This window comes from Protopterus annectens, chromosome 6.part1 (assembly GCF_019279795.1).
Source record: "Protopterus annectens isolate FY-2018-M chromosome 6.part1, PAN1.0, whole genome shotgun sequence".
Lineage (NCBI taxonomy): Eukaryota > Metazoa > Chordata > Ceratodontiformes > Protopteridae > Protopterus > Protopterus annectens.
This window is the reverse complement of record NC_056738.1, coordinates 102,641,469-102,654,372: the sequence shown is the minus strand read 5'-3', so window position 1 is coordinate 102,654,372 and position 12,904 is coordinate 102,641,469. Positions and strand designations below refer to the sequence as shown.

General features: G+C 37.3%; 1 protein-coding gene across 3 annotated transcripts in view; it reads right to left on the bottom strand.

Annotated features, from left to right (window-relative positions):
- Window positions 1-1,508: 1,508 nt before the first annotated feature.
- Window positions 1,509-12,904, bottom strand: part of METAP1D (methionyl aminopeptidase type 1D, mitochondrial) — a 1,999,572-nt gene continuing 1,988,176 nt past the window's right edge. For all 3 annotated transcript variants that reach the window (XM_044075535.1, XM_044075537.1, XM_044075536.1), the window contains 3 exons: window positions 5,046-5,093; window positions 2,063-2,141; window positions 1,509-1,967 (listed from right to left, as the gene is read on the bottom strand). In XM_044075535.1, coding sequence (XP_043931470.1) covers window positions 1,898-1,967; window positions 2,063-2,141; window positions 5,046-5,093 — 197 coding nt within the window. In that variant the 3' untranslated portion in view covers window positions 1,509-1,897. The remainder of the gene's footprint in view (window positions 1,968-2,062; window positions 2,142-5,045; window positions 5,094-12,904) is intronic.

The following is a 12,904-nucleotide window of genomic DNA, read 5'->3' as shown; positions in this document are numbered from 1 at the left end:
ACACTGGGACAAGATCTTGGACTAATTGCAGATAATCATCTTTTTAAAGGTAAATATGCTATTTTTATTTTGACACAAGTAACATGTAAGCCATTAGAATTAAGGAAACACAATAATCAAGCAAGTAATCGGTGTACACTCGTTAAGGAGAATATTTGTTTACAAAACCGATATGGCGTGAATTCTTAAATAAAATGAAAGCCAACTAAAATATATGCAGAATTATCACCCAGTGGTGGAAGATGCCCCAGGTTACTTAAATGGTGCATAACAAACAACCGTGCACAATACTTTTGCTTTCTCTAAACATATGGGTAGGATACATGCTTATTTTAAAGGATTCTTTATTAGCGGCAGTCATTTTTGTCTATCAGTAAACTGATCAAAAATTGTTACACTTTGTCGCTAAAGCATTCTATAATCAATTTTAAATACATTCAGAAGTAGCTGTCTCTGACACACACACACACACACACACACACACACACACACACACACACACCAGCGAACCAAGAACTGCAAGCTGAGTAAAACCCATCAGTTACTTTTATTATAGATCAGGTACTTAGGGCACTATTTCTAAAGTATTCTAGAAATAGTGCCCTAAGTACTATTTCTAAAGTTTTTTATTTAGTTCATTATTTGAAGCCACACATTGATACAGCTGGCATGAAAAATTAATTCTGGCGACTTCCTTTAGACTGTTTTTTTTTTTTTTTTTTAAGTTTAACTACTAACTCTTAAACTTGAAATTTATACAGTGCAATACCGGGAGCACTGATCCATTTGTTGCCAGAGTTGCTGTCAAAATCATTTTGCATAATTATAAATAAAATCATCTTTTAGTAATCAGCGACTTAAAAAAAAAAGATGGGCAAACAGATTAAGGGGATCTCCGATAGTCACAAAACATGCAAACGGATAAAGGGCATCGTTTATCTTCTGAGGGACATGATGTAAGTTTATCACCCTAATGCTTGAGACATTTACAGACTTGCATTCTCAGTGTACATGATTCAATATTTTTACATGATTCAATATTTTCATCCAATGGATGGATGTAAAAGACCCAACTATCAACAAGAACTGAGAATTAATGTCACTTATTTTCTACCAGACTGATTGCTTTCTTTAAAGAGGGTGCTGTAAACAAAACAAGTTATATCACTCCCCAATTTTTCAGGTAATTTTGAGACACTGTACCTTATACATCCGGTAAGTTATTGATTCCATTTTTTTTAATTTATGTTACTGTTGTTCATTATAAGGTCAGGCAAGTTCCCACTGTTAATTTAAATTCATTCATTACAGGGTACAAAGAAACCTTAAAAGCAAAAGTGGCTGCGTATCGCAATCATATAAATTAGGCAGAATCACCTGCGCCGGGGTCAAGATCCAACTATTCATAAATTCAGGTTTGTTAAATGTTGCATTCAGTGTCACTGAATCAGGCAGATAAGGTCAAAGTAAAACACCACATTGCTCCTAAACATATACAACACAACGAATGCAAGTTAAGCTAACATTTTATTTGTATGCCATCCAGAATATCACAGCCTACCAGCACAAACATTTGTTATTTACAATATGGTATCTTATAGCTACAATGCAACCGCATTCTTCAATGCCGGTGAAAGAGGCAATGGCAGGTTTTGAATCTAGATGGTGTCTTGAGATGCACGTCAACAGCCTCTGAAAAATTTAAGTCTTAAATGTCTACTACCAACTGCGGCGCATAGTATTTACAGATCTATTACCATGTCCACCGTTCTTCCTGCTGACACAATTATTTTGCATTATGCCTTATGAGCAGTATTGCTTTATGAAGCAATTAAGAATGGTCCTTTTCAGCAGATAAGCGGTCATTCCATATCAGAGGTCCTGGGCAGATTTCGTATTACGGTATTTTAGTTAGTATCTCAGCTCCGTGGGATGTAATAACTACAGTATGCTCAAACTGGGCTGACCTGTAACAACACAAGCATAGGTAAATATTATACATCGCTGGTGTCAGTTTTAAATGTTATTGAATTTGTCCTGTCAAAAATGTAAATGACAACACCTTTTGTTATCTAGGGATACTGCTGTCCACTTGTCGTCCAGAATTTTAAATTCAGGGGATCCTTCCATCAAGACTGGCTCTGGAATTCAAGAAGAAAGTTGTTATGTACAAGATTGTGAATATAAAAATACAAATTAACAAAACAGTAACCTGTCATTTTAACTTAACAATTGAGGCCAGAAATAGGCCCATGTATCTTAGTATATCAGTCAAGTAAATGAATATGAAGCAAAATAGGCTCAGTTTTTATAGCATTAGATACTATTTGCACAGGAAAGGCTACAACAGCACAAGATACGAATTGTTTATTCGAGTGTTTTTAATCGTGGCCAAATATTTGCGCTAAGATCACACCAATTCAAGAGGAGTATTTTAGCCAGTACGTCTTTCTCCAAATTAACCGTAAAAAGAAAGGAAAGCAAATATAAAAGTAGCGCTTAATTCGGACAATGGTCCCTTAGCAATCTTCTGATCTCATTCACATGTGAAGTAAAATATGCTATGCTTTCGGAAGAGCCGTTTAATTTATGGCCAGGGCAGGCCGCAACACTATCATTTGCTGGTAAAAACAAACATTTCAAATTACTTATAATACTGCAGGATGCAGACACCTGTCTGTATTATGTGGTGAGCAGCATGTTTTAGGATTACGATAATGGAAGCTATACTGGATCAAACTGAGAAATTGTATCAAATGGTAGGTACAGGCAGACATTCAATGACAAATGTAAACATCTGGGCCGAAACACACGCTGATCCACAATCCAGCAATATACAAACGAGAAAAAGGACCACCTTGTTGAACTTCATGTCTGTCTTTGCAAGCCAGAATCAATAATGTGGGGTGGAAACGAAACTTTAATGCTGATGCTTTAATTTTGCATTAAAATGAATAAAACATCACTTTGTACTGAACTTCACATTCTCTAAATGTATGAGAACCGTTCAGTAATATTTCCCTATAACAGTTGGTAGAAGAAGGTGGGATTACAGAATAATAGTAATATAACACCGTTATGTGTTTAATTAAAGCAGCAATGATAGTGAACACTTAACTATAATGTACTGAATGCATTTTCATGTCTTGTAAGCTGCCACTTTTCACCTTTGTTCACTTTATGCACGCATTAGTATATTGTTAATACATACAAAATATGTAGGTATTTACAAGTTATTGTCAGTATATAGAACTTACATTTATCCCATTAGGTCAAATACCAGAAAAATATTTTGCATACTACAGAAATCAAGTTTGGGTCATGTTTCATCAGTACATTGCTGGTGATTAGACTGAAAATATTAAAATGGGAGAGGGGGCATAACAAAATATTATTCTGTGCAGGTGTATGCATATCTGTTGTCTGCCACTGATTAATATTTGATTTTCAGTACTTCTGATTTATTACACATTATAGTGTGTTGAAACTATACACCTTCTCCACTTCTCAGCCTAAGCTCTGTCTCTATACAATTTGATGCCCTTAATAGGAAGTGTAGTTGTAACATACCTAACTTCTGATTTTTAATTAATGCACATCATACAGCAATAATAAAATAATTTAAATGACAGTTTCAACGAAACAGTGATGATTAAAACAATTACAATACAGTCTTGTAATATCTAAATTAGAACTACACAGGGTGCAAGCACTAGTGAAAATCAACACAACTGCCATAGTCTTGAGTTCAAAGCTAGTGTTCTGTATTTTTGATGCAACAGCCTTATCCACAGAAATACCTGGAAATGGACAGACACATTTCCATTCAGGTAAAATCTGATAAAGATTCATCTTTAACAGACACATGCTATGTTAATACAAAATGGATGCATACTGAATGGAAAACATTCCACATGGAAACAATTACATAATAATACCCACAAAGTATTTCTTTTTCTGTTTTACTCAGGATAGCTAATGTTCTTATAACAATTTTGAAAACAGAAACACATCTTTAGTGGTTTCATACAGCTTTTTCAAGTTCTTTGTCTGAGTTTTATATATATATATATATATATATATATATATATATATATATATATATATATCTATGTGTGTGTGTGTGTGTGTGTGTATGTGTGTGTGTGTGTATATATATATATATATATATATATATATATATATATATATATATATATATATATATTTATATAAATGGCTTCCAATCAGCTGATTAGTGTCTACCGATTTCTATTCACCTTATGACATAATGCTCTGCCTTAGACATCACTTGCTACCATGACAGCAGAACAGGCTATTAACAATAGTCAGCTATGACTTTAAACAGAGAGATAACAACAGAAACATTTTTGTATACAGTGCTTTGTAAGTTACAAAACAGAATTGAATAAAAATAAATGGCAGACCAAATTACATCTTTATTAAAAAAAAAAATACATTTTCAGGTAGCACTTGCATTACATTAAAATGAGTTATTTTGTCACCTATATCTTATCAAGTTAGTTAACGTTCACACATATGTCAGTGTTAGTCAATCTTGCCATCTCTGTCTCATGCATGTATTATTTTTAGTAGGATAAGATGTTCAACTAATTGGTCTGTCTCTAGAAAATTACTTTTATCTCAGGGAACTACAACCCCATCCTTATTCTTCTGGTATATTTTACATGACTGATAATACAACTGTATAACTTAGAATGTTCACAAAACAGATTGACCATAATAAAACAAAATAGTTTAAATCACCTTGTATGATCTGATATGCACCAGAGTAGCAACATAATTTTGTGCTGTGTAGCTAGATGATAGATGAAAAACAAAATAAAGCCCATAGAAAGTAGCCTTACCTAAATGCTTTTTTAGGAATATTACTTTCAGCATAGCCATTGCATTAAATTGCGTTTGCATCAAATTGCATTGAGTCAAGCAATGATTATACTTCTGAATAAGGTAGAAATGCCCTCATATTATTAAAGTTTCATTCAAAATTTCTTCAAGTCGCATATTTTATTAAAACTACTAACCTATAGTAAATGCCATTCCTTCTTCCATCAATAGTTTGCTGTCAGAGGCTGCAAATAAAAATATGCAGGCATTATTACTTTAATAATATAATGAACTACTAAATACAGCCCCTACCTTAGATTACATGCTGCAAATTATTTATTTATTACTCCTGTACTTTTCTAGCTGATATGTTTAGCTAATTAGGTCACATTTGTACACAGGACATTGTCAGCTGTGACCCCTCAGTACAGTAATTACAAATAAACACAAAAGAGAAAACCTGTACTTTATGCACAGAACACAGCATAAAAGACTCATAACAGAGTGTTTCAAACTGTCATACATTTTATTACAGATTTCCAAATAATAGAATTTGTACAAAATATATAACACAACAGGTCTCCTATCACATATACAAAGGACTTCTTCTTCTACAGGGTAGAATGTTACATTATCTACACCTGGGTCTCAATAAGGTACGTTTCTACATTCTTAATTTAGTTGGTAAGATTTCTAAATGTATATGCAGCACTATATCTTATAAACACAACCAAGATACATTCTTGTGAAAACTAAGTGATAACTCTGCATGGAAATTATATGCCAAGATTGACCAACCATATAATATGTCAATTTCCAGTACTGCTGGAATGCTGTTAATTGCCTATCATGAAATAACAAGTTATATTAGTATGCATGCATGTAACAGGCAGTATTTTTTTAAATAGCATACTGTTAATTAACATCTTGGGCTTTGAATGTGCCTGCCATGGGAAGTCTGCAAAAGGTGTGAACAGCTCAATGGATATATGCACTTCATTTAAAAAAATAAAATATTAAGTAAAAGCTTAATTTGGATACAACTAAGGGCTATATGGGAATTGAATTATAGTTGCATTTATTAAACAAACAAGTCAGTCACTTTTGCAAATAAGAAGTGCTGAAAAAATGATTGCTATATTGGCAAATACAAGATCAAGTACAACAAACCTACTGAAATTGGCCATATTTGTGAAATGCTTGTAAAATGCATAACACTGATAAAACTTCACTTGTATTTTCTAAACCTGTCTGCCCATAAGATGGCATAGCAATGGGTTATTATTAAACTGCTTTGACATCCTGCCATTGGAGCTGGTTTGCTTTACGAAGTGTCTTTCTGTCATGTGCACTATCAGCTTTAGATTTATGGGGGGGGGGGGTCATCACAGAATTAGCAGTCTGATCCCCCATAAAAACTAACAGACCAGGGGGACCCCAGCATAATTAATGTAACTAGAACATCTACAGAAAAAATAAAGGAGTCAGGACCCATCAACATGAGCATTAACAAAGTCTAAGCTCCAGCAAGCTTAAAAGTGACAAGGCCCCAAGAAGCATTAATGCAGTCAGGGGGGTGAGTAAGATTTCCAAAATAATAGAATCTGGCCATTACAAACACAAGCTATATATATATATATATATATATATATATATATATATATATATATATATATATATATATATATAGTGGCTCCAGTCAGATTAATGAAGTCATGATGCGCCCCAAAAATTAACCGATTTTGGTGATTAACAAGACTGAAGAAGTTATACAGCCCTATCAAGATTATCAGCATTAGATGTCCCCAGCAATATTATTTCAATCAGGAGCGCCATAAAGTTAAACACAATGCAAACGCTCTAGCAGGACTGGCATAATCGTGAAGCACAAGATATAATGGAATCAGCGAGCCCACATTAATATTACAGACATCAGTAGGCTTTGTCATAATTAACAGTCTGGGGCACATAGCAGTATTAGAGAAAATAAAGTTGTACCAAGGTAATCAGTGTATGGACATTTGTAGTAAATTAATCATGAGGTGCCCCTTACTGACTAACCAGCTGTCACATATAACTTGGCTTTGTCTGATATTTCCACTTCAAATATATTTTGTAGTATATCCAGAGCTATAGCCATATTTTTCAGAGGACAGTAGTAATGTTAGTCTTGGGGAGGGTATTCCATTTGTTTTAAATTTATTTTATTTGATATTACATTTGATAACCAGGTAAGTATGCTAGTCTGGAGATACTTTTCAGGCACAGCCTGGGGCTATGCCAGACATTACAATCTGAGAGTTATACAATGATCAGTTAACTAAAAAAGTACTCAAATACAGTAATGTAGCACTACCTCTCAACTGTACAGATTTTCGCAGAATGTCCAGATATTTGCCTCATATTTTTGATCTGTTCCTCATAAAATTTGTGATTTTCTGGCAAACAACTTGGATGATCTGGGGACTGAGGTCACTAATTAATGATATACACTTGTGTTTCAGACTTCATATTCTTCAGAAAAATGCATGCTAAGACAAATCCTGTTATTCTAGCAATTTTCTAACCTTGTAAGAGCAATATTTAAAATCTGTCCTTATTTTTGGGCCTTTGTCCCAGCCCAGTTTAATTTTGTTTTTGCTTTCTTCTTAAATATGAAGATGTTATCCTTATCAATTGTTGAATTATTGAATAATCCTAGCTTAATTTGTTTTTGCTTTATTCTTAAACTGGTATATGTAATCCTTATCAATTGTTGAATTAATAACTTGTGATGTTAAGGGAGCTTTTCACTCCGGGCCTCCACTGAAAAATGAATTGTGTCCAGTCGGACATTCCCGGTTACCAAATGTAAAATAAAATAAATAAAATAAAATAAATTCTGTCAGCTCTGTCCATTTTTTTTTGCGCTAAGAGGTTGATAGGTATTTGTAGCAGTGAACAGTGATCAGAATAGTTTATTCTTGTCAGAAACAGTATAGTTGTTCAAATAAGTTGTCAAACACTTGGAAAAGTTATGTAAAATATAATCTTAAGTTATATATTCATAAACAGACAAAAAATATAATAGTTACACATTGATACACACATTCATTGTATTTGGGAACTAACTTGCAATAACATGTGCATATTTACAAAAATGAGGTAATCAGACCTAAGTGGTTATAAAAAGGAGCATTGCTACTTTTCATTAGCATGTCACTTGGTCAGTTAAATGTCCTTAAAAAGGTTTATCACAACAATCACATTTTCTCGTACCAGATGTTTTTAAGGCATTTTATAAATAAGGTTAAGTTGTATATATTTCAGATTTCTTCAGGTGCATTATTCCATGATGAAGAAACAGTCTTAGAGAAGTATTTTTCTGCTAGAGTAAACGAGGGTCTCAGCAAAAAGTGTACTAGTCCAGTTCCATAGAGAGTAAGAGATGGCCCTTATTCGAAGTTCATTTTTTACACTACGCAGGTTTTGTTTACTAGTTTGTAGGTTACCTGACTTACTAGTTAACTACAAAGATTGCCGAACAAACTTTGTTTTATATATATATTTTTTTACTACATTTTAAGTGATGTACTCCAAATGGGCATTTCTCTTTTTCAGTGGGCACTTGGGGGCACCCCTAGTAGCTTGAGGTAAATGCCTAAAAAGCAATAGAGAAAAAAATGCAGGTTTACTATGCAAACTCACTACTCACTAAATTTTTTAGTTTGAATGTATTTTTTTCAGTCTGTTGCAGCCAAAACAGATCAGTAGACAATTTAAGTATATTTAACTACTATAAAATATAATACACCAATAATATGATCAGTAGTCTTGTGAGAGATAATGGAAAGAAAATACCACAGTGCTTTATTTCAAAAAATAACAAGGGCAACCATAACAGCACAGCAGCAAAGTAAATATAACTACAATGCGTGTTCCAACAAACGTAACAAAATATGATGTAATCTGGGCGATTCTACTGAAATTGCAGCACAGGTGATGGTAAGGTTTACCAGTGCTATGATTGTGTGAGCTTTAAGCTTGTTGATCCATGTATTTGTTGTTTGTAGAGACATAAACTATAGAGTTATATGGCAATTAAAATTGACAAAATGTGGCCAAGAATGACAACCTACTTATTGTGGGGAGAATCATGTTATCTGACCCAACATGATGTGCACAATGTTAGTGTAGTGATGCTGGTAACCTGTAAAACTGAGTTATTATCTTTGACTTCCTTCAACATCTGCAGCATTGTGCAACAGAAAATTACATTACATACACTGTGTCATATTCCAGTTAAAACAAGGTTTCACACAGACTGTTATTCAAATATTCTATTTTATTTTATGCTTGTTCATTCTGAGGCATAAATCCACTTAAAGATGCTATTCTTAACATGTCAGAAAACCTTTGTTCTTGTGACTACAAACTTTACAAAGAAAGTTGTGGTCTCAGCACAATGGAACAGTTATATATTTCTCCTATACTCCCCTGTTTTGCAATTTCTGGGGTACGGTACGTCTTCACATCACATATATTTTGACTTTTACATTAGGTATACACACACAGCTTATTTAACTCATCTGTCGTAAACTGGTTAAGAATTTTATTTAAAAATCCTTCTTAATGTTTGCATTACATGCCTAGTACTTTTCACCATAGCAAAATCCATGAGTTATTTATATAAACAGCAGCTATTGAGCACAGCGATGCAACATACCACTTAAGATGACCTCCATCCTCATGGATATAGTGAGGGGGTGTGGGTATTCCAAAACAATGGAGCTAACATGGCAGAATAATTCCTTGCTAACTAACATGGAGCATGACACAGAGCAACCTCAGAAAATCCAGAGAACAAAGCAGGAAGTAAGTTAAACAACAAGCAGGAAAAAAAAATAGCAACGTGATGCATTCTTCCATAGGCTTTATTTACCATATTGGTAGTTGTAGCATCAGTTGTACATGCATTCATTACCTTTAGTGCATTTATATGTGAGATGAATCAACCAAGACTTTATAGGCTATGTTGATCTAACTTCTTCCTTTTAATTATATTGCATCATATCGGAATGAGTGACTGTCTAGTGGCAGACACCTATTTATTCAGATGCTCACTGTTGGTAGCTGGAGAGCTGAGCAAATGGTAGCCACAAGTCACCACCCATCAAAATTTACCGATCAGCAACTGGTAGAGGAAGTGGATGAATGCTTGCTACTCAAGTCATCACCCGTGGGAGTATGCTGGTATGTTTGGGGTTGGTGATGGATCTCTTTGGCCACCAAAATATAGACCTCATAGTGTAACTAGTAAAACCACGAGGTTAATCATGTAAGTACTTAAAGGTAAAACAATGTTTTAGCACATGTACTTACTTGTCCAGAGCACTGTGATGCAGGGTAGGAATTTTGGAGGGTCTGCATTGCCTCAATGAACCATACTACAGAGAATCTGAGTTCAGTGAAGTGACCCATAAGAGTGCATTTAATGTTTAAAAGGGTATTGTCTCCACATTAATTCCTAGAGCTTTCAGTAAAGCTAATCCTATGTCAAAGGCAAAATACCTGAAGAGGAATGTCACAAGCTATATGAGAGTTCTGTAATTGTACCAACTTAAACTTGAATTCTGAAAGATAAATGAACATTTTATACCATCATTATTCCTTGTCTGTTATCCAAAATTAGAATTAGCTAGGAAATGAATTTACACTGAAAACATTTAATATTTTATCAATGTTTTTGGGAGGCAAACACTGGTCACTGTAAGCTGAATTCCTAAAATGAGTTGTGCCACTCAGATCACCATGGCAGCATGGTGAAGGAACCCATGTGTTCTCCAATTACACAAGCTTCACTTGGTGTATTTGTATGGTTTTCTGTTACACATCTTATGCAATGGAACACTGGCTAGTGCTCAGGAATCATACCATCCATGCTAACAGGATCCCTGGGAGACTAGCACCCAGGAATCATACCAGCCATGCTAACAGGATCCCCGGGAGGCTAGCACTCAGGAATCATACTAGCCATGCTAACAGGATATCTGGGAGGCTAGCACCAAGGAATCATACTAGCCATGCTGACAGGATCCCTGAGAGGCTAGCCCTCAGGAATCATACCAGCCACGCTAACAGGATCCCTGGGAGGCTAGCAACCAGGAATCATACCAGGCATGCTAACAGGACCCCTGGGAGGCTAGCACTCAGGAATCATACTAGCCATGCTAACAGGATCCCTGGGAGTCTAGCACCCAGGAATCATACCAGGCATGCTAAAAGCATCCCTAGGAGGCTAGCACTCAGGAATCATACCAGCCATGCTAACAGTATCCTTGGCAGGCTAGCACCCAGGAATCATATCAGCCATGCTAACAGTATCCCCTGGGAGGCTAGCACCCATGAATCATACCAGCCATGCTAACAGTATCCCCTGGGAGGCTAATGCCCAGGAAGCATACCAGCCATGCTAACAGTATCCCTGGGAGGCTAGCACACAGGAATCATACCAGCCAAGCTAACAGTATCCCCTGGGAAGCTAGCACCCAGGAATCATACCAGCCATGCTAACAGTATCCCTGGGAGGCTAGCACCCAGGAATCATACCAGCCAAGCTAACAGTATGCCTGGGAAGCTAGCACCCAGGAATCATACCAGCCATGCTAACAGCATCCCTGGGAGGCTAGCACCCAGGAATCATACCAGCCATGCTAACAGGATCCCCTGGGAGGCTAGCACCCAGGAATCATACTAGCCATGCTAACAGTATCCCTGGGAGGCTAGCACCCAGGAATCATACCAGCCATGCTAACCAGATCCCCTGGGAGGCTAGCACCCAGGAATCATACCAGCCATGCTAACAGGATCCCTGGGAGGCTAGCACTCAGGAATCATACCAGACATGCTAACAGTATCCCTGGGAGGCTAGCACTCAGGAATCATACCAGTCATGCTAACAGGATCCCCTGGGAGGCTAGCACCCAGGAATCATACCAGCCATGGAATCATACCAGCCATGCTAACAGGATCCCTGTGAGGCTAGCACCCAGGAATCATACCAGCCATGCTAACAGGATCCCCTGGGAGGCTAGCACCCAGGAATCATACCAACCATGCTAACATGATCCCCTGGGAGGCTAGCACCCAGGAATCATACCAGCCATGCTAACAGTATCCTTGGCAGGCTAGCACCCAGGAATCATACCAGCCATGCTAACAGGATCCCCTGGGAGGCTAGCACCCAGGAATCATACCAGCCATGCTAATAGGATCCCCTGGGAGGCTAGCACCCAGGAATGATACCAGCCATGCTAACAGTATCCCCTGGGAGGCTAGCACCCAGGAATCATACCAGCCATGCTAACAGGATCCCCTGGGAGGCTAGCACCCAGGAATCATACTAGCCATGCTAACAGGATCCCCTGGGAGGCTAATGCCCAGGAATCATACCAGCCATGCTAACAGGATCCCCTGGGAGGCTAGCACTCAGGAATCATACCAGCCATGCTAACAGGATCCCTCGGAGGCTAGCACCCAGGAATCATACTAGCCATGCTAACAGGATCCCTGGGAGGCTAGCACTCAGGAATTATACCAGCCATGCTAACAGGATCCTCTGGGAGGCTAGCACCCAGGAATCATACTAGCCATGCTAACAGGATCCCTGGGAGGCTAGCACTCAGGAATCATACCAGCCATGCTAACAGGATCCCCTGGGAGGCTAATGCCCAGGAATCATACCAGCCATGCTAACAGTATCCCTGGGAGGCTAGCATCCAGGAATCATACCAGCCATGCTAACAGGATCCCCTGGGAGGCTAGCACCCAGGAATCATACCAGCCATGCTAACAGTATCCCTTGCAGGCTAGCACCCATGAATCATACCAGACATGCTAACAGGATCCCTGGGAGTCTAGCATCCAGGAATCATACTAGCCATGCTAACAGGATCCCTGGGAGTCTAGCATCCAGGAATCATACTAGCCATGCTAACAGGATCCCCTGGGAGGCTAGCACCCAGGAATCATACCAACCATGCTAACAGGATCCCTGGGAGACTAGCACCCAGAAATC